The following is a 16,759-nucleotide window of genomic DNA, read 5'->3' on the forward strand; positions in this document are numbered from 1 at the left end:
TTGAGCGAAACAGGGGTAAATATACCTCTGGGCAATCAGTGCTAAAACTTTCGCTTACACCCGTATGGCAACGCCAAATCAGCGTGAGCCCATATTTACCTTAGTCAGCCCCTTTCCTTAGCCGGATACCCCAGAACTGGGGAAAGCATTCAACAAACGCTCGGGCCGAACTAACTCTCCGCAGCAGTTGGTCGTGCTGCTCAACGACCTCACCGTCAAAACAAGAACATTGCTAAAATTTGATTGAGGACTCTTTCCATCACTGCGTCGAAGATATGTTGAGATGTCAGCTGCTTGGCGCAGGCAGGAGGCGCTGCCTGCCTCTGTCGAAGCGCGCCGCACGAGCTTTCGCCACCTCGCACCCCAAAAATGCGGAGGTGGAGCTCACGATAGGTGGGTCATGCTTCAGGCTTAGCCCTTAATCAATCAACCTTACCAGCATCGCCAAAGTCACCATAGAGAAGGGAAAGTCTGCAGTGCTGGCGCTAATTTACCAATATAGATGGGAAAAAGGTTTCTATTGAAGGTACCTGATCGTTTATCAAGAACAAACATATAGGTATGTATTGCTAAACAGTCTCTAGCTGGATCTGCTCTTATCCAGGCCTGCGAGAAGGCCGGGGTTGTCGTGCCTAGGTAAGTTATACAATTAGATTTAGGAGGCTGATGCTAATTGAGGCTCTAGATACTGCTATCATGAGTGAGTCGGTGTTGATCATTAAGATAAGTGGAATATACTAACACTACATGACAAAGAAAATTAATGATCGCTGGAAATTGTCAGTCTGCAACAACCACCCCATCAATTGACTTGTTTTAATTTTTCTAGGTCGAATGTGCTTAGTTGAAGTTGAGAAAGCACCAAAGCCAGTCGCATCTTGTGCGTGGCCAGTCCAGCCTGGCATGGTCGTCAAGACAGATTCTCCGCTCACACACAAAGCTCGAGAGGGAGTGATGGAATTTCTTTTGGCTGTATGAGACCTTTCAAAAAGCTTTGGTATCACATACTAACTTTTTCCAGAATCACCCCCTGGACTGCCGTACGAGCTCTACCTTTTTACCGGAGGGTATCAAGCTGACGCAGAACAGCAATTTGCGACCAAGGCGGCGAATGCGATTTGCAAGACCAGTCTATGCGCTATGGAGCGGACCGGGGCCGCTTCCATGAAATTTCCGGAAAACGTGGGGTAGAGGATAAAAATATAGGACCGTTGATCAAGGTAAGATTTCCACGAGGCTGGATACATAAAAGATTCGAGCTGATGTAATTAGACTTCAATGAATCGGTGCATTCATTGTACGCGATGCGTTCGTTTTGCTAACGATGTTGCGGGAGCCCCCGAACTCGGTTCTACAGGCCGAGGAAATGATTTACAGATTGGGACCTACCTCGAGCGCAATCTCGATTCAGAAATGTCGGGTAACGTCATTGATTTGTGCCCGGTAGGAGCCTTGACATCAAAGCCGTACGCATTCCGCGCACGGCCGTGGGAGTTGCAACATTCAGAGTCGATTGATATACTTGACGCTTTGGGATCAAATATACGAATCGATTCACGTGGAATGGAAGTCATGAGGATATTGCCGAGACTCAACGATGATATCAATGAAGAATGGATCAATGACAAATCTAGATTTGCTTGTGATGGTTTGAAGACACAAAGACTTACCACCCCTCTTATTCGGCGGGAGAACAAATTTCAACCCGCGACGTGGGAGCAAGCTCTCATGGAGATTTCAGCAGCTTATCAGAATATAGCGCCGAGCGGAAATGAGTTTCAGGCTATTGCGGGGCATTTGACCGAAGTCGAGTCATTGGTTGCCATGAAAGATCTCGCCAATCGACTCGGTTCGGAAAATCTTACGCTCGATCAACCGCAGGGAGCACAACCCGTTGCGCATGGTATTGATGTACGTTCAAACTATCTTTTCAATTCTAAAATATGGGGCGTTGAAGAGGCGGACTTTATTTTGCTTATCGGCACCAATCCCCGTCACGAGGCTGCTGGTCTCAACGCTAGGATACGTAAACAATGGTTGAGATCCGAACTTGAGGTCGGCTTGATTGGAGAGGATTTCGACAGTACATTTGAATATGAGCACCTAGGCAGCGATCTGTCGTCTTTGAAGAAGTCGCTCGCTGGATCATTTGGGAAAAAATTGCAGACTGCAAAGCGGCCAATGATAATTGTGGGGAGCGGCGCTGTTGAGCATCCAGATGCCAAAGCTGTCTTTGAAACAGTGGGGAGTTTCGTTGATAAACATAGCGCGAATTTTTTGACTCCGGAGTGGAATGGGTATAATGTGCTGCAACGTGCAGCATCCCGGGCCGGAGCCTATGAGGTCGGGTTTACGACGCCGTCTCCGGCCATCTCTGCTACACAATCCAAATTCATCTGGCTGCTTGGTGCGGATGAGGTCAGCGAAGAGGAGATTCCTCGGGAAGCATTCGTCATTTATCAAGGCCATCATGGGGACCGTGGAGCACAACTTGCGAATGTAATCTTACCCGGCGCTGCCTATACGGAAAAGTCTGCAACATATGTCAACACAGAAGGTCGTGTGCAGATGACTCGAGCTGCTACGTCCCTTGCTGGTGCTGCGCGGGAAGATTGGAAAATAATTCGAGCAGCAAGTGAATACTTGGGCGTCGGTCTCCCTTATGACGACGTCGAAGCGCTCCGCGACCGCATGGAGGAAATTTCGCCGATCTTTAGACGATATGATATTGTGGAACCTGTATCCCTCAGTTCACTCGGCAAGGCCCAGCTTGTGGACCAGAACAAAGGCTTAAGATCCTCCTCCCAAGCTTTTAAGAAGGCTATTGAAAATTTTTATTTCACTGATGTTATCTCACGAAGGTATGTTCATCCAACAGGGTGATGGGCTGCTCTGACATTACTAGTTCACCAACTATGGCCCGTTGTTCCGCAGCCAAAGCAACAGGTAACCCACAAACAAATTTCATGGCTCCAGGAGAGCCTCAACCCCAAGTGTCTTATGGATGATGTATTCGTCAGTATTATGAGCACAGTAATTGGATGGCTTCCCCAGTGGTTTGTTCATGGATCAAATACCATGAAGCAAATCGGTTGCTAACAAATGTTCTCTTTCTGAATCGATATCGAACTAAGAATTTTAAGGCGGTTAGAGCCGTGCTATTAGACACAGATTTGATTGTAGAGCATGCTAAGCAATGACTCAGGAAATATATGTGCTAAGTTATCATAAATTAATGACCATTTGTTTCTCGCCTCTAGTATTATCGAACGCCGGATTCCGTAAATAAATTATATAATAGTGCCTTTTAAAAACTGACTGCTTTCGGGGCAGCTGCTGGCTTTTTCTTGCTGGCGAATTTCTTCGATTCTGTACGTAGAGAGGACGATTTAGCAGTTTTCCGCATCATTATGCTCGGGACAATTACCTTCCGCTGACTTCTTCTTCTTTGGCGCACCCTTTCCTTTCGCTTTCAGGCTGCAAAACTTTGTTAGAGTAAGTCGCAAAAGAAACCAATGGTACTTACATCTGAAGATGTTCAATCCGGTCGTCCTGAACATCGTCAAAAATTTCAAATTCCGGATAGCTCTTCTGCAAATCCTTGAAAGTAACTACTCTTCGAGGATAATATGCGGCAACAGCTGCACCACGGAGTCTCTGACGCAAGACTTTGTTTCCGGTCCGGATGCCTTCTGGATTGAATGTCGTGGAAAATATCCGGCATTGCGCCTATACGCCGTCAGAATAATCGGGTCGAAACAGTAAAGGAGCGCACATGCGTACTCGCAGCAATTCCAAAATTCTTGACCGTGGAGCAGCCATCTCGTAAATCCAGTACCAGAATTCGAGGAGCATAGAGCACAATCCAGATTGCCGCTGGCCATTAAGATATCAACCCCTACGATTCCGCCTCAGTCGGCTCTTTGCGGTGCGGCAAGTTCCGGTTCCAAACACCCATCGTACCCAGATACCTACCTTAGGTACCGGAGTAACTTACCTAAGGTAAGGCACGTTAGGTCATGGTACGCAAGGAGCTGGAAAATACCTGTAAACATCGGAGCGCCTGCGATAACAATTATTTTGATTGATCGGTTCTCTCACATTCTATAACTGATAAAATGGGCAAAAAAAGACGCCACGACGAGAGCGAAGGCGATTCGTTTGAATCAGACTACAAGAAGAGCTCATCCGACACAAAGGTCAGTAGACTCGGGGGACGAATTAAACCTTGCCTTCGTATACTTACTTCTCTTCAGCACGGTTGTTCCAAAAACATCAAGATGTCTCAACCGGAAATTCAGTACAAATCATGCCCAGAGCGGGTATCGAAGCTTGTCCGCATAGTCGATTCTATTTGCGAATCTGACGACTCAATAACTGAGCACGTCGCTTCTGGAGGAGACGTAATTCGACAGGCATGTAGTCGATTATACTCGGCCATTAATTCTAGATTACACACTTCCCAGAGCCTGCAAACCCCGGCACTGGATATCCCTCCCACCAAAGGGGCTCATGGAGAGCAACAATTGCTTCCAAATTCTCGTATTCTCAGCAAGAATCTCCCCGCTCTTCCGCCTATTATGGATGAAAGTCTTCAGGAAACGCCTTTTGTGCACCAGGGATCTCTTGATGCCACGCATAGTTCTTCTTCAAGGCACAGCTATGAGCGCCTTGAATTTCTTGGCGATGCGTACTTGGAAATTATTGCATCTCGCCTGCTATATTTTCGATACCCTGATCTTTCAGCTGGACAATTGGCTCAGCTCCGCGAAACTCTTGTAAAGAATGAAACTTTAGCGGAATATTCAATGGGTTACGGTTTTGACACGCGAGCCCGGTTTCCTAAGCACATCCAATCCACACAAGCGAAGACCTGGACTAAACTCATGGGAGATATCTTTGAAGCATATGTGGCCGCTGTTGTATTATCTTCACCAGAACATGGCTTGGAACAAGCTGAGGCTTGGTTAGCTAAGCTTTGGGAACCCAAACTCCCTCTCTTTACTGGCATCACGAGTGTTAATCCCAATGCAAAGCAAGAGCTAGCCCAGAAGGTTATGGGAAAGGGCACGAAACTTGAGTACATTGAAGAAAAACCTGCAGAACACAACCGGAAGGAAGGAAAGACCAGCTATCATATAGGAGTCTACTTAACGGGTTGGGGTTGGCAAAAGCAACATTTGGGATCTGGAGAAGCGAATAGCAAAGGGGTGGCAGGGACCCGAGCAGCGATGTCGGCCTTGAAGCACCTTCCTTTGATAAATGTCATTGCGGACGCAAAAAAAGATTTTGAATTGAAGCAAATTGCAGCTCGTACTAATCACAGCAGCGATTTTCACAATGCGCAATCCGGAGCGTAGATTGTTTTCATTCAAGAGCAACGCAGTCGTTCTTTGCACGAGCCTGCCAGCTGCATCTCGCAAGCTTGAAAAAATTCGAGCCCCGGGCTTTACCTTCTATGAGTACGCCTACGAACAACGAAGATAAGCACCAATGCTCAATGATTTGCTATCCGCCACCTCTATGGACCCCGAGGGGATTTGACAAACAAAAGCCCGAGCATTCCTAGATTTACTGCAACCATTTCTAGCCTCAATTACAGGCAACAGCCGGCTGAATCAGGGTTTAAGAACTGCAGCTACATTGCATTGCTCTGCCAAGGCGGGGTACGTCTCCACAAAACCTTTCTTGGTCCGAGTCATTTCCTTCCCAGCGTTCTTGAAAGGGATGTAAAGCCATGTGCAGAACCTGCTGAAGTACAGCTCTATCGTTGTCCTTTTCAACGCGGCGAATAACTTCATCCAAGACCCAAGACTTCGGGATGAACTGGTCACTTTGGGTCAGCTTGGGGCAGTGACATTATAGAGGGGGCGAGCTCAACCTTTGGGTTTACTTCCTTCATAACCTGTTCGCGTTCCAACTCGAAGCCTTCACCCCAATCCTCTAATACTCGATTTTTCCAGATCTGAAGCCAGTTGCTTATGCGCTCCCTTGCAGCTTCTTCGGTGTTGTTGATTCCCGTCACGCCCTCACGATGAAAGAAAATCTCCGCTACTTTCTTTCTCTCTTTCTCATTATTTAATTGGGCAAATTTCAATCCGGAGAGCTTGCGAAAAAATTGGTTGAAGTCAATTTCAAGTGCCTCCATGGTGTCCAAAAGCTCTGAATAGAGTGTCTCAAAATCCCCTTGCTTTGTGGTTTTCAGACCAAGCCGAGCGGTCATAAGGCGTTTATATTCTTCCAGGAAGACGGATTTATACTCCTCCCCGATCTTTTCAATGACGGTCTCGGCACGCCGAACCAGCTCTGGAAGAAAGTCTTCTGTCACGCCCTTCTCCTTGAAATGGGCGTCATCAACTTTGGCTCCAGCCCCTATGAGCTCTGCAAGTGATTCCCCCAATCTGACGAGGTTCCACCATATAATTGTCGGTTGGTTTCTATAGGAATACCTCAACAGATGGTCATCATGGTTTGGAGTGTAATTGGGATCGAAATCGTCCAGAAAGGCGAATGGTCCAAAATCTATGCTAAGGCCCAAGATAGAGGTGTTATCGGTGTTCAAAACACCATTTGTAAAGGCATAAGCTTGCCATGCCGCCACTGTTCTGGCATTTCTTCTGACTATTTCCCTATACAATCGCGTGTACCGATTCTCTTCGGTTTCTCCAGCACCTTGAATCTTATCTTTTGGTAGCCCGTTTTCTACTGGCCCCACTAGCCTTTCTTTCTGGTCTTCTATTTCTTTTCCTGGCAATGCTTCCCAGCCGCCAAAGACTTCTTCGGCAGCATAATCAGCTAGTCTTCGGATCAGGTCACGGTCGCCGCGGGCGGCTAATAAGTCAAAAGTTCCAATTCTCAGCCAACTTTGAGCGAAACGTGCAACAATTGCACCAGGCTCCATGCGCTCCCGTAAGACTCTTGAATGAGGGAGAGCGGTCAGAGCGAGAGCGCGAGTGGTTGGGATCCTTAGCGCATTGAGTGCTTTGAATCAAAAGATTAGTCACCATTGAATAGACATTATAACTGTTGCTAGTAAATATGGTAGAAATTATGGGGAAAGCTGCAGGCAAGACGTGAGAGTTAGTCGCTTCATTCAAAAGCTTACCTTCCGAGACGATGAACTCTCTAATGCTCGAACGGAGGACAGCCTTGCCGTCTGCGAATCGAGAGTATGGAGTTCTACCAGCACCTTTGAGCTGGATCTCGTAGCGAATGTTGGTACTAGGATTTGTAGATTCGAAGAGTGATATTGCCCGCTGTTTCCTATCAGCACTGGCAAGTCAAAAGTTTGACGGTGGTACTCACTCCGTCCCCAAGTTGACCGGCCCATGAGCCACTGATTTGCGCGTTAATTTCACCTCCGTGAAAAATTTAATGGAACGTACAATTGCCAGCCTGTGCCATTGTTAGTTAAATCCAATTTTTTCGCAGGGAAATATCCGATTTTACCTCCATAGCATTGGGCCCAGGGGTACACCCCCTCTTTCGTAGCCTCATTCCAAAAGATGACATTGCCAGCCATAGCAGCCTTGAACCTCTCTGACTGCTCCTCGCTATCTTTAAGTCCAATGTCTCTCATGGCTGCACTGCTAACTGCTAACAACTCGGATTCATATTGAGATTCCGGACGAACATAGGTATATAACGCCCCCTTTACGAGGCGCGGCCCCAGCGTCTCCCGAGGCGCTTTGTGAGAGTCAGACGGTCCGGGAAACGCTGGATCTGGAGGAAGTTTATCGGTAAAGACATGGCTTTTTGGAAGATTATCAATTGGAAGGGCAGCTGCTGCATTTTGGGAAGGCATGCCACCAGCGCAAAAATAAGCTGCCATCTGCGTAAGGCGCGCTCGGGGGCGCCGCACAGGACTTTGCAAACCACGGAAGAGCATAAAGGAAACAAAGACTCAGGGGTTAAATGCAATCAAAATTATGAAGCCATTCCTCGGAGGCGTCGAATTTTCGAGACTTTTGGCAGTATTGTACCCTTTACCGTCTCTGACTAAAAGGCGAATAGAAATTGTGACTCTCAGAGGAATCTATCAGTTCTGGGTGGAAATGTATACTGTGATAAACAACGGCTATTTGGTCCGCCGTCCTCAACGTCATATTGCGCTAACGGAAAGGAACCCAGTCTCGGCAAGTAAAGCCAGGTTCAGTGACACAAATACAATGGTATTCTTGGGTGCCCAGAGTCTTTTCTTAAGCGCATCAATTCAACGCATTTTGGTAGCAATTTCAATAGTCAGAAAGGCTTTAGCTGTCTTATGAATTTATCACCTCAATAATGTTCTTGCAAGGCTTATTAGTTAGCACGCGTTGATGGACATATTACTTCGATTATCATGTGCAAAATACTATAAGTCGTTAAGTCATCAGTGTCGCAGAAATCATTACTCGTGTCATCATCAAAAATGTTCCATGGCAATGCGATCAAGTAGAGACCCCGCAGGTTCTACAAGCGAGCCCTTGATGCTCCGAAGCAGGCAACGTGCATCCTCACTATAGCTGATCGTGCCAGATAACCATGGTCCTACAATGCGAGCCCAATTCGCTTCTTCGTCTTTTTGGCGCTTGACGAATGCCGGCCCTACATCGAATTCCTCACCCACCAACCATTCGTCAGATAGGGTGCTTTTATTTTCACCGGTATTCACATCTTTCTTCTCCTCAAGGTCATCCAGACCAGCGAATGGGTCTTCATCGTCGTCGTCGGCAGAGGAAGAAAGGGGATTCGTAGAAGGGCCAATTTTGAGCCAGCACATTCGTTGCGGGTCGAACACCATACCTCCAACAGCTTTGACAGACTGACTAGAAGAGATATTAGTGATCAGAGCTAACTTTGACTTCGACTTGGTAATGTCCTCTGAAGGTAGCTCCGGCGAGACAGCTGGTGACTCAAATCCTGCAACAGCAAGGTCGTTTCCCTCCCAGCGAAACATAGTCGGATTATAACGCATGCCCTTCTCCGCTAAACGTATTGCGTTAGAACCCAGACAGAATAGTCAAGCAGTTTCTAAATGTAAGGCTTACACTTTGGTTTTATTGTGCCATCTCCCAAGCCCTTGATCAGGCCCAACTTTGAAGATGCGCCTGCTGCTCTTTTCTCAGACTTTGTAGAATTTGGGCTGGTCAAAGTTCGTCCCATGGGCGGATGATATCCATGCAAACGCGAAGCAATTGAGTGTCCGATTTCAGGCTTTGAATTCGACACGCCAGTCCTCGACTCTCGTGCTAAACGGCTAGCGGTTGTCTCTCGAGCAAAACTTGGAGTCATATTCTTCACCTGAAGATTACGAAGAGGCGCAGGTGAGCTATTCCCAAGCGGTCCGCGTGCGAGTTTTGGTGCCCCTTTACCAACTGCAGGACGGATATATCTACCTTCTACAGAGGCGGAAGTCGGCAAATCGTCAAAGGCGTCCAATTCGTTCCCATCGCCAAAATTGCGTCTTTTGGCAGGGCGCATCAGCGTCCTTTTAGCAGCAGCTTCTCGGGCAAGGGCCTCCGGGGCAAATCCCTTCCTTCCGCGGGTTGGTGTATTCGGGCGGTTCGCGAAGGACTGCCGAGAAAGAGAACGCGACGGCATAGAAGTCTTACTAGTAACGTGGTGCGATTGAGATCCAGTGTTCCCTGCGGGCAGGAAGGGCACATGTGGTTTGCCTGGAGAATACTGTGTTCGAATCGCGGGCGAAGATCTTTTCGTCTTGAGTAACTGAATAGTCGAATTTGAAGCGTCGCCTCGTAATACTTCCCTGGATCTCTTACAACTCAGACCTCGTCGGCTCGGCGTAAAGGGTGGCACAGTATATGATGAGGTTGGGGTTGAAATAAGCCCATTAGGTTGGTCATAAACTGCGTGGTTTCCCAGACGGGAATCGGGTCTTTTATATGACGAGATCGGACCTCCGCTTTCAGAGACTGGTTCGAGCTTGGAATGACCGCGATCTCGAACAGTTGCCGGTCTAGGGATCCTGGATACTCTATGCTTGATATTTCGATTGACAGCTAGCTTCTTTGCATCGAAAACGTCAATATCTCCTATTTCCAAGCCAGAAAGGAAGTCATCGGTTGCTGGCGTGGTTGCGTCTTGGGACTTCAGTTCTCTGGGATGAAATTTTTCTGGGGGATGGTCGTTTTGTCCATCAGTGGCTATACGTGGCGCAAGCTTTAATGGTTTATCGTCATCTGGAAGAATAAGGTCCTCTTCATCGAAGGCTAGATCCTCATCCGCTGATTCAGGGATGATGGATGGCAGAGCTGCTTTGTCATGGATATCGGCGACATGTCTTTCACTCAGTGGATGCTCAGCAGCTCGCCTGGTACCCCCTGGTTGAAATTCTTGCGGAGAACTAGCCTCGAGTATATTTTCAAGGCCGCAATTATCAAATGCATCGTTTGACGTTGCCGCATCTCTGCGAATTAATTTGAGAGGCTCTCCGTTGTTGGGTATTTCTAAATCATCGTCGTAGTCCTCTATAGCTGAAGATGCGGCGGGCAGCGGTGAGCAACGCTTGGACTTGTCGTCCGGGATTAATGACGGGTTGTCCCATTCTTCATCTGGTTCATAATGCGAGCCCGCGCGTGATGAGACAGAACCTGCTCGGGAAGAAGAGATTGATGCGCGGTGGTTCCCGGTTGCAGCAGAGGCAAGGGAAGCACGAAAGTCGAAAGTCTCGAATACCTGCAAATCCTCATCGTCATCCCAGCATTCTAGATCGCGGCACTCCATGGCCAAGGATTACGTGAGTATTCTAAGATATCAAAAGAAGAGCATCAAGGCTCTGTGGGGGGGTTGAACCGGAATACTTTGGAGTTCGTGAGATGTGTGTCACGTGATACCCAGCCATTTCGGAATCTTGGTCCTTCTGACCCCCTGATTCCCCAGCCTTTGGAGACTCATTGGTAATGTGGAAATTGACTACTAGTTAGATAAAAATAGCCTCATACACTATCACTGCACTTAGCAAACTCCACAAATAGACCAAGCTTTGAAACTTAAATTCTCTAAAGTATTTTCATGGTTTCATCGGGTATTTTGAATTGGGTCATATTGATGTCGCGCACCAGATATGCGCGAATTACAGAATAAGTATCATAAGGATAAAGGTAGACTACCTTTCCAATTCACCCCCTCCAGTTTAGCCCATTCATGCAAAATATTCCAGCAAGCCCTGACAGTTTCCATACCCGTGCTAGCTGGTCCAAGAGGAAGACGGAAGGAGCCTGCATAAGCACCAGGGGTTAATTTTTCGGCCGTCCGACTGAATGGAGGCTTTTCTCTCCGTGCCCATGTACGAGGAAAGCAAAGTTGTAACTCATCAATGCTAAGCTTGAAAGAGCTTTCAGTCCAAAGGTTTCGAGTTATACGTGCATTCTCGACGAGACTGTTTTTGAAAGCCATATATTCCTTGCGATAATTGGCGCTTTTAGTCCTTGTATCCGCTTCATCTGCCGCGCTTGGTTTCTCTGTTCCAGGAGTAGGTGGCAGTGGATCTTCACCCGGGCCTGATGGTAATGGGTCATTATGGAGTCGTTCTATGTCAAGAGTGTGAATGATCTCTCGGCACACAGCGCCGATCTGTAGACAGAGGCCTTGCAATGCAGGAAATCGTCGAGCTTTCTTCTCTACAAATTCCCAGAATGGCAATAGGCTTCGCCAATTTTGTGCTTCTCCAGACTGTCGGTTCATTTGACGACTTTGATCGGCAGCTGTAAAGGCAACAAAATAGCACCTAAGAGGTATATCAATGAATAAATGAATATAAACCAGACCAAGGTGACGGAATTCAACTCACAAAATTGTCTCAACGGCAAGCACCACACCAAGTTTGGCTGCGCTAACTTCTAATGCACCACTGCCAGTTTGGGGTTTCAATAACTCATCGGCTTCATGTTTGAGTTTTCGGCCAAGCTCAAGATATTTCTTATTCTCTAAACGCCAAATCTCCCCCTCTTTTCTTTTTGTTTCGCTCGCCGTCCCCAGCGGCTCGCGCTTAGTAGCAGTTCGAGACTTTTCTTTTTCTGGTAACGCTGGTGCAGTCCGACGATCATGTAGATTGGAGCCCTGGGATAGCGTTTGAACCGGTCCGTCGCCTGGATCAGGCCGCCTTCTTGATACAGACTTGACTTCTTTTCGTGGCGTCGAGAACCGCGGGGCTGATGCATTTCCTTGTGTCATGATCACCGGTGAATGAGAGATGCCAGTGTTGGGTGTTCGAGAATTCGCAGATAGGCCGCTTTCATCAATGGGTCTTTGACGTTTGCTTGAGCTGTCATGCTCTGTCCCATCATCTAATGGTCGAGGGCGTTTTTCTGGGATTCTTTTCCGCGATTCCACGCTCTTTGACTGGTCTGGTTTGTCCAGATACCATCGCTCCGCTCGATCCGTTGTAGGATTATCTGGGGGCAATCGCTTCCATGGTGTTTCGGTGGCTTCTGAAATCATAAATTTCCCCTTTTCTCTGGACTGATCCTTCTCAACCGGGGATTTATTTATTCCATGGCCTGTCTTTCCCCCAATATTCACGTCATACTGTGTAGAGGCGGGCCTAGTCTGCAATATTCTCTCTACAGCTTTCCTTTGCGCCTTGGAGTATCTGAACTTCACCAGAAGGTGCTGTCTGGAATTCCCAGGTTCTTTATCTGACCCTCTATTCAACGTCGCTGAGCCATGTTGAGAAGCTGTAGAATCCTGTGAAGGAATGATTCGATCATTGTGGAGGCCAAGCTTCGGCACTCGCCCCATAGTGTCCTTCGTATCTAGAAATGGTCAGACCAGTGAACAAGCAACTACATGAGTTTCCAACCATAATCAAAGCTTCGAGAGACTTTATTGAGACTAACCTGTAGTTCCAGGTTCTAAAGAATGCCCTTTTCTTGCTCTACTTTTGGTAGAGGTATTGTCATTAGAGTCTGAAGACGCTTGGGAAGATAATGGCAATCGTCCTTCTGAAGAGGAGGAAGTTACGGATGCCGTCTTGCTATGAGTATGTCCAGCCTTCGATGAACTTGGAAAGTATTGCATTTTTGCGAGACCTTCCTCAATGACTGAAGGCAAGGTTGGTGATAAGAGCGGAGGCAATCCTTGGGCCATGAAGTGAGGCGAATTTTGTTCCCCCGCAACTGCATCACTTATCGCAGATGATGCATTATTGTATCCGTTGAGTGCCAAGTCATTGGACGGAGAATGCACACGAGAATCTCCTTTATCTTGGCCGTCGGCGGAAACTCTGATTCTGATGGTTAGTTTTAAAAGGTCTGGTGACACATTTACGGGACCAACAGCATCTTCTACGAACCTTTTCTGCAATCCAGGATGTGAAGAAATCGGCGATGGCCTCGAAATCTCATCGTTTCTTTCTGGGGAATTGTCGGGACTGCGCCGTCCATCTGTATGAGTAGATGCAGAGGTATTTCGAGCCCTGGCCTTATTTTTGTAGGCGGAGAAGCTGATCTTCTTCCTCTGAGCGTTGCCAATTCCTGGCGTGCTGGTTCTACTGAGACTGTTAGCTCGGCTGACCCCGCCATCTCCAGGCATGTCGTCTTTATTGTCCCAATTGCCGGTTGCAACAAGCAAGCTGTCTTCCCAGTCGTGACTAAGAAAGCTCATATATTGCAGTTCCTCTTCGCTAGAGCTAAACGGCGAGCGGATACTCCAGTGCTGACTCTGATACTGATGGGCTCGATGAGGGCAAAGAGAGGGTATGCTTAAAAGATAAGGAGATCTTGGCAGCGTTTCTCTGTTTAATCTAAGAAGGCGGGCGTCGATATCATCAAAAGTTTCCGACGAAGGTAACCCAGCAAGCGGATCCTTGGAAGGTTTGCTAACGGGCGTGTGGCGGCTGCTAGACTGAAGGGTCATCGTTTGAGGCATGGAGGAGAGGATCAAGACAGCTCATCAAAAGTCAAGACCGGGGCATGTGCAAAAGTAACCTATTTATGAGAGACAACGGTGATCAGAAGTCGAACATGAGAGCACAGGTCTGCAATATAGCTTCAAGCTCCTTGTGATCATGGTGCATTGAATGTCGGCATTCACAAAGCAAGATATGCTAGGGAATAATGGCACCTTTTTGCAATTATGGGCAGCAATTGCCTATCGTATTGTAATGTACCCCACGTTGAACTAAACACGGCTCTGGGTACGCTGCCTTTGTACCTCTTCCCTCCCAGCCTACTGAAACTTGGGGCTTCGGGACAGGCCAGTTCAGCGGGACTTTCCGAACCAATTGGAGGGTCTACCATATCTACAGGTGACCCGGCCCTTGGTTAGATCTGACTTGAACGCGTGCTCCGTACAAGCGCTATCTTAGTTGATATGATTCCCAAAAACCAGCCCTACAGTTTATATCAACGCCAAAGGTTGACAATGAAGCTCTGCTTTATCATTAACATTTTTGAAATCACTCATAGAACTTATATTACTTAAGGCAGGCTAAGCAGTCGTGCTTTTTATTTTCTGACGAGCTTCTACAGTGGTTTCGGCTTTTTATGCTGATATTTCCCTGGACTGCTTCTCTTATAGGTACGACAGCTTTTTGTTAGTCGACGGATTTTAACAAAAAATTTGGACAATCAATCAGATTTGAACCTTAGATCATAACTCATCATCATCCGTCACTTCTTCTTCTGTATCGTCTTCTCTTTGTTTTGGTGACGAATCGCCACCTCCGGGACCTTTGTCTGAGCGACTGGATACATCAGAAGGGGAGCGGCCTTTGCTATGGCTGTTTGAGTTCTGTGCAGCCGTCTCATTCTTGTTATGGCTTTCACTGTTATCCCTCATGGTACTGTCCCTCTCCAGTGCTCTTTTAGCCTGATTAAGTCCGGTCAGGTACCGCTTTAGACCCTCTGGCCTTTCATGACTACTATCATTATCGGTACCCGACATATCGGTCGATTGAGGTGTGTCAGACCCTGTCCGATCATCTTGCCAGTGTTAGCGCTTGTAATGCTTGAATGAAGTATAACCAGCTGGCGTATGCCTGAAAAATGTGAAACATTTGAAGGGTAATTTCCTAGCTCGAAACTCTTGAACCCCGTGGCCCGCCATGATGGCTCAGCTGCACGACTGCACGGCTTGTGGGTTGGCTTGCTACTGTGTAGTGCATTTCAGCGGCTAAAAGGAGGATGAATCTTCGAAATCATTATCTCACCATATGGCATACCGTGGTTTGATGACGTTTGCTCTTTGTTTCTTAGCATGATTCTTTGTTGATCTCTGATCTTGAGTTTCTTGGAGTTCAAAAGGTCCTGAAATTGCTTTAACAGCAATTCCTCATGGGTGGCCTTCTCGCTAGCAATTTTTTCCAGCTGTTCGGTAAGTCGCACAATGGTTTCTGATTGAGATTCAATCTTTTGGGTCAATGTAGCGATATCTTTCCTGGTACGAGCAGACTCGTTGGCTGCAAGATTTGTCCAGTCAAATAGTTCCACTTCCTGGTCTTCACTGTGGTGCAGGTGAATTGAACCAATCTTTTGCTTTAGAATATGTTATGTTAGTTTTGAAGGAAATGTGAGCTTTAGAATGTGCGCTCCATACCACGATACCATCAATGTTCTCTCTTATTGAAATAGTGACCATTTCGTGTGCAATCGCTGCGGAAGCTTCCAGCTTCTCCTGCATGTGGGTTATGCGATGATGACTTTTTACGTGTAGCACCTCTAGCAGTGATTTTCGCCATTGCTCAGTATTGCCCGGATAGGATCTTGATTTCAGTTTGTCGAGTTGGTTCTTGCGAACTAGCGTACTCTGTGTCAGGACAGAACCTTTCATAGAGCAGATTAAAGATTATAAGGTACCTGCACCAGTGTACGCGTATTCTCCTTCCGTTGCTGTTAACGAGATATCTAAAGGGTCGGTCTTGTGCACATCGACTTTGACGAGTAGAGTCGATCCATCAGAGGCATCGGATCGTGGTATCTGGAGAATACAAGTCATGTTTGAGCCTCGTTTTATAAGACTCAAGCGAACAATGTGTTCATCTACTAGTTAAATTTAACTAGTGACTACTTTGGTGAATAGTTGAAATGTTAATGGCATGGATTTTTGGAGCTCTAATTAAAGGTTTTTGTCGGTAATTTGCTTTACATCTAACAGCAACATATGTAAGTATGGTATTGCTTCAGGGTTCCTAGCTACAAAGTAGTAAATTATAAGTTAACCTTTTTTATTTTTTATTTCTTACTTGTTAACTACTATAGAGTTCTACATTTCTAGTATTGGTTATTAATTTTTTTTGAAAAAAAGACAGACTTTTTCAATATAGATAAATAAATATTTTATTAAATACATTAAAAGAATAATACTTATTACTTTTTATTGAGTTAAAAATTAAAAATTTTTTTATACATATTTTAAAAATTTAGCTACTATTTTTTTTAATTTTTAATATAAAGTTTTATTATATTAAAAATAATTATATATATATTTCAAACTATATAAATTTTTATAATTATTTTAATAAATTAAATTTAATATTAATAAAATATTCTATTGAGTATAAATTAGTTTAAACTAAAAGTACTTAAATGCAGATAGTACAAATTTTTAATTTATTTAAAATTATTTTTTATTTAAAAAATATTTTTTAATTAAAACACTTAATATTTTATATTATATAAATAAATTTAAAATTATTAATCTAATACTAATAATTTTAAATAATTTTAAATTTTTTCAAAATATTTTTAAATTAATTTAAATTAATTTAAATATAATAAAAAATAAAAAATTTAAAAAAATAAAAAAATAACTATAATAA

The 16,759-nt window shown here is 45.6% G+C and overlaps 7 protein-coding genes across 7 annotated transcripts; 2 read left to right on the top strand and 5 right to left on the bottom strand.

The window, feature by feature from the left end:
* The first annotated feature begins 167 nt into the window (after positions 1-167).
* Positions 168-3,275, top strand: L228DRAFT_249435 (putative NADH-ubiquinone oxidoreductase, subunit G). The gene is made up of 10 exons (XM_018333090.1): positions 168-393; positions 503-526; positions 585-636; positions 686-700; positions 757-779; positions 830-972; positions 1,022-1,040; positions 1,090-1,220; positions 1,273-2,861; positions 2,906-3,275. The coding sequence occupies exons 1-10, from the start codon at positions 276-278 to the stop codon at positions 3,006-3,008; spliced, it is 2,217 nt and encodes a 738-aa protein (XP_018186209.1). The 5' UTR covers positions 168-275; the 3' UTR covers positions 3,009-3,275.
* Positions 3,276-3,307: 32 nt separating this feature from the next.
* L228DRAFT_269951 (hypothetical protein) lies at positions 3,308-3,822 on the bottom strand (the record flags this gene model as incomplete). Its single annotated transcript, XM_018335345.1, has 4 exons — positions 3,308-3,369; positions 3,428-3,477; positions 3,527-3,729; positions 3,784-3,822. 4 exons carry the CDS (start codon positions 3,820-3,822, stop codon positions 3,308-3,310), a joined length of 354 nt encoding a protein of 117 aa, XP_018186210.1.
* Positions 3,823-4,063: 241 nt separating this feature from the next.
* Positions 4,064-5,595, top strand: L228DRAFT_176624 (ribonuclease III). The gene is made up of 2 exons (XM_018329518.1): positions 4,064-4,199; positions 4,257-5,595. The coding sequence occupies exons 1-2, from the start codon at positions 4,119-4,121 to the stop codon at positions 5,358-5,360; spliced, it is 1,185 nt and encodes a 394-aa protein (XP_018186211.1). The 5' UTR covers positions 4,064-4,118; the 3' UTR covers positions 5,361-5,595.
* Positions 5,300-8,031, bottom strand: L228DRAFT_232287 (UPF0061-domain-containing protein). Its single transcript, XM_018330592.1, has 6 exons — positions 7,450-8,031; positions 7,386-7,395; positions 7,306-7,336; positions 7,106-7,256; positions 5,882-6,981; positions 5,300-5,826 (listed from the first exon to the last, which is right to left on the bottom strand). Exons 1-6 carry the CDS (start codon positions 7,886-7,888, stop codon positions 5,626-5,628), a joined length of 1,932 nt encoding a protein of 643 aa, XP_018186212.1. The 5' UTR covers positions 7,889-8,031; the 3' UTR covers positions 5,300-5,625.
* A 224-nt stretch (positions 8,032-8,255) lies between these two features.
* Positions 8,256-10,769, bottom strand: L228DRAFT_249440 (hypothetical protein). The gene is made up of 2 exons (XM_018333091.1): positions 9,030-10,769; positions 8,256-8,967 (listed from the first exon to the last, which is right to left on the bottom strand). Exons 1-2 carry the CDS (start codon positions 10,723-10,725, stop codon positions 8,405-8,407), a joined length of 2,259 nt encoding a protein of 752 aa, XP_018186213.1. The 5' UTR covers positions 10,726-10,769; the 3' UTR covers positions 8,256-8,404.
* A 195-nt stretch (positions 10,770-10,964) lies between these two features.
* On the bottom strand, positions 10,965-14,068 carry L228DRAFT_249441 (hypothetical protein). The gene is made up of 4 exons (XM_018333092.1): positions 13,295-14,068; positions 12,840-13,225; positions 11,792-12,755; positions 10,965-11,728 (listed from the first exon to the last, which is right to left on the bottom strand). Exons 1-4 carry the CDS (start codon positions 13,867-13,869, stop codon positions 11,089-11,091), a joined length of 2,565 nt encoding a protein of 854 aa, XP_018186214.1. The 5' UTR covers positions 13,870-14,068; the 3' UTR covers positions 10,965-11,088.
* Positions 14,069-14,424: 356 nt separating this feature from the next.
* On the bottom strand, positions 14,425-16,030 carry L228DRAFT_249442 (hypothetical protein). The gene is made up of 4 exons (XM_018333093.1): positions 15,798-16,030; positions 15,538-15,737; positions 15,164-15,476; positions 14,425-14,924 (listed from the first exon to the last, which is right to left on the bottom strand). The coding sequence occupies exons 1-4, from the start codon at positions 15,934-15,936 to the stop codon at positions 14,593-14,595; spliced, it is 984 nt and encodes a 327-aa protein (XP_018186215.1). The 5' UTR covers positions 15,937-16,030; the 3' UTR covers positions 14,425-14,592.
* Between the last annotated feature and the right edge of the window lie 729 nt (positions 16,031-16,759).

The sequence above is a fragment of the Xylona heveae genome (assembly GCF_001619985.1).
Source record: "Xylona heveae TC161 unplaced genomic scaffold L228scaffold_9, whole genome shotgun sequence".
Classification (NCBI taxonomy): Eukaryota; Fungi; Ascomycota; class Xylonomycetes; order Xylonales; family Xylonaceae; genus Xylona; species Xylona heveae.

What these genes read in the sequence shown, in the direction of transcription:
- L228DRAFT_249435 (XM_018333090.1), top strand. Translation starts at nt 276, where the DNA reads ATGTTGAGATGTCAGCTGCTTGGCGCAGGCAGGAGGCGCTGCCTGCCT. An exon ending in ATTAATGATCGCTGGAAATT is followed by an intron (nt 780 to 829) that starts GTCAGTCTGCAA and finishes TAATTTTTCTAG; the next exon opens with GTCGAATGTGCTTAGTTGAA. An exon ending in ACTGATGTTATCTCACGAAG is followed by an intron (nt 2,862 to 2,905) that starts GTATGTTCATCC and finishes TGACATTACTAG; the next exon opens with TTCACCAACTATGGCCCGTT.
- L228DRAFT_176624 (XM_018329518.1), top strand. Translation starts at nt 4,119, where the DNA reads ATGGGCAAAAAAAGACGCCACGACGAGAGCGAAGGCGATTCGTTTGAA. An exon ending in AGAGCTCATCCGACACAAAG is followed by an intron (nt 4,200 to 4,256) that starts GTCAGTAGACTC and finishes ACTTCTCTTCAG; the next exon opens with CACGGTTGTTCCAAAAACAT.
- L228DRAFT_232287 (XM_018330592.1), bottom strand. Translation starts at nt 7,888, where the DNA reads ATGCTCTTCCGTGGTTTGCAAAGTCCTGTGCGGCGCCCCCGAGCGCGC. An exon ending in CCGGTCAACTTGGGGACGGA is followed by an intron (nt 7,257 to 7,305) that starts GTGAGTACCACC and finishes GATAGGAAACAG; the next exon opens with CGGGCAATATCACTCTTCGA. An exon ending in TGAAGGAAGTAAACCCAAAG is followed by an intron (nt 5,827 to 5,881) that starts GTTGAGCTCGCC and finishes CAAAGTGACCAG; the next exon opens with TTCATCCCGAAGTCTTGGGT.
- L228DRAFT_249440 (XM_018333091.1), bottom strand. Translation starts at nt 10,725, where the DNA reads ATGGAGTGCCGCGATCTAGAATGCTGGGATGACGATGAGGATTTGCAG. An exon ending in TGGCACAATAAAACCAAAGT is followed by an intron (nt 8,968 to 9,029) that starts GTAAGCCTTACA and finishes CAATACGTTTAG; the next exon opens with CGGAGAAGGGCATGCGTTAT.
- L228DRAFT_249441 (XM_018333092.1), bottom strand. Translation starts at nt 13,869, where the DNA reads ATGCCTCAAACGATGACCCTTCAGTCTAGCAGCCGCCACACGCCCGTT. An exon ending in CATCCTGGATTGCAGAAAAG is followed by an intron (nt 13,226 to 13,294) that starts GTTCGTAGAAGA and finishes CATCAGAATCAG; the next exon opens with AGTTTCCGCCGACGGCCAAG. An exon ending in TTTAGAACCTGGAACTACAG is followed by an intron (nt 12,756 to 12,839) that starts GTTAGTCTCAAT and finishes GACCATTTCTAG; the next exon opens with ATACGAAGGACACTATGGGG.
- L228DRAFT_249442 (XM_018333093.1), bottom strand. Translation starts at nt 15,936, where the DNA reads ATGACTTGTATTCTCCAGATACCACGATCCGATGCCTCTGATGGATCG. An exon ending in AGAACATTGATGGTATCGTG is followed by an intron (nt 15,477 to 15,537) that starts GTATGGAGCGCA and finishes CATATTCTAAAG; the next exon opens with CAAAAGATTGGTTCAATTCA. An exon ending in GCAAACGTCATCAAACCACG is followed by an intron (nt 14,925 to 15,163) that starts GTATGCCATATG and finishes AACACTGGCAAG; the next exon opens with ATGATCGGACAGGGTCTGAC.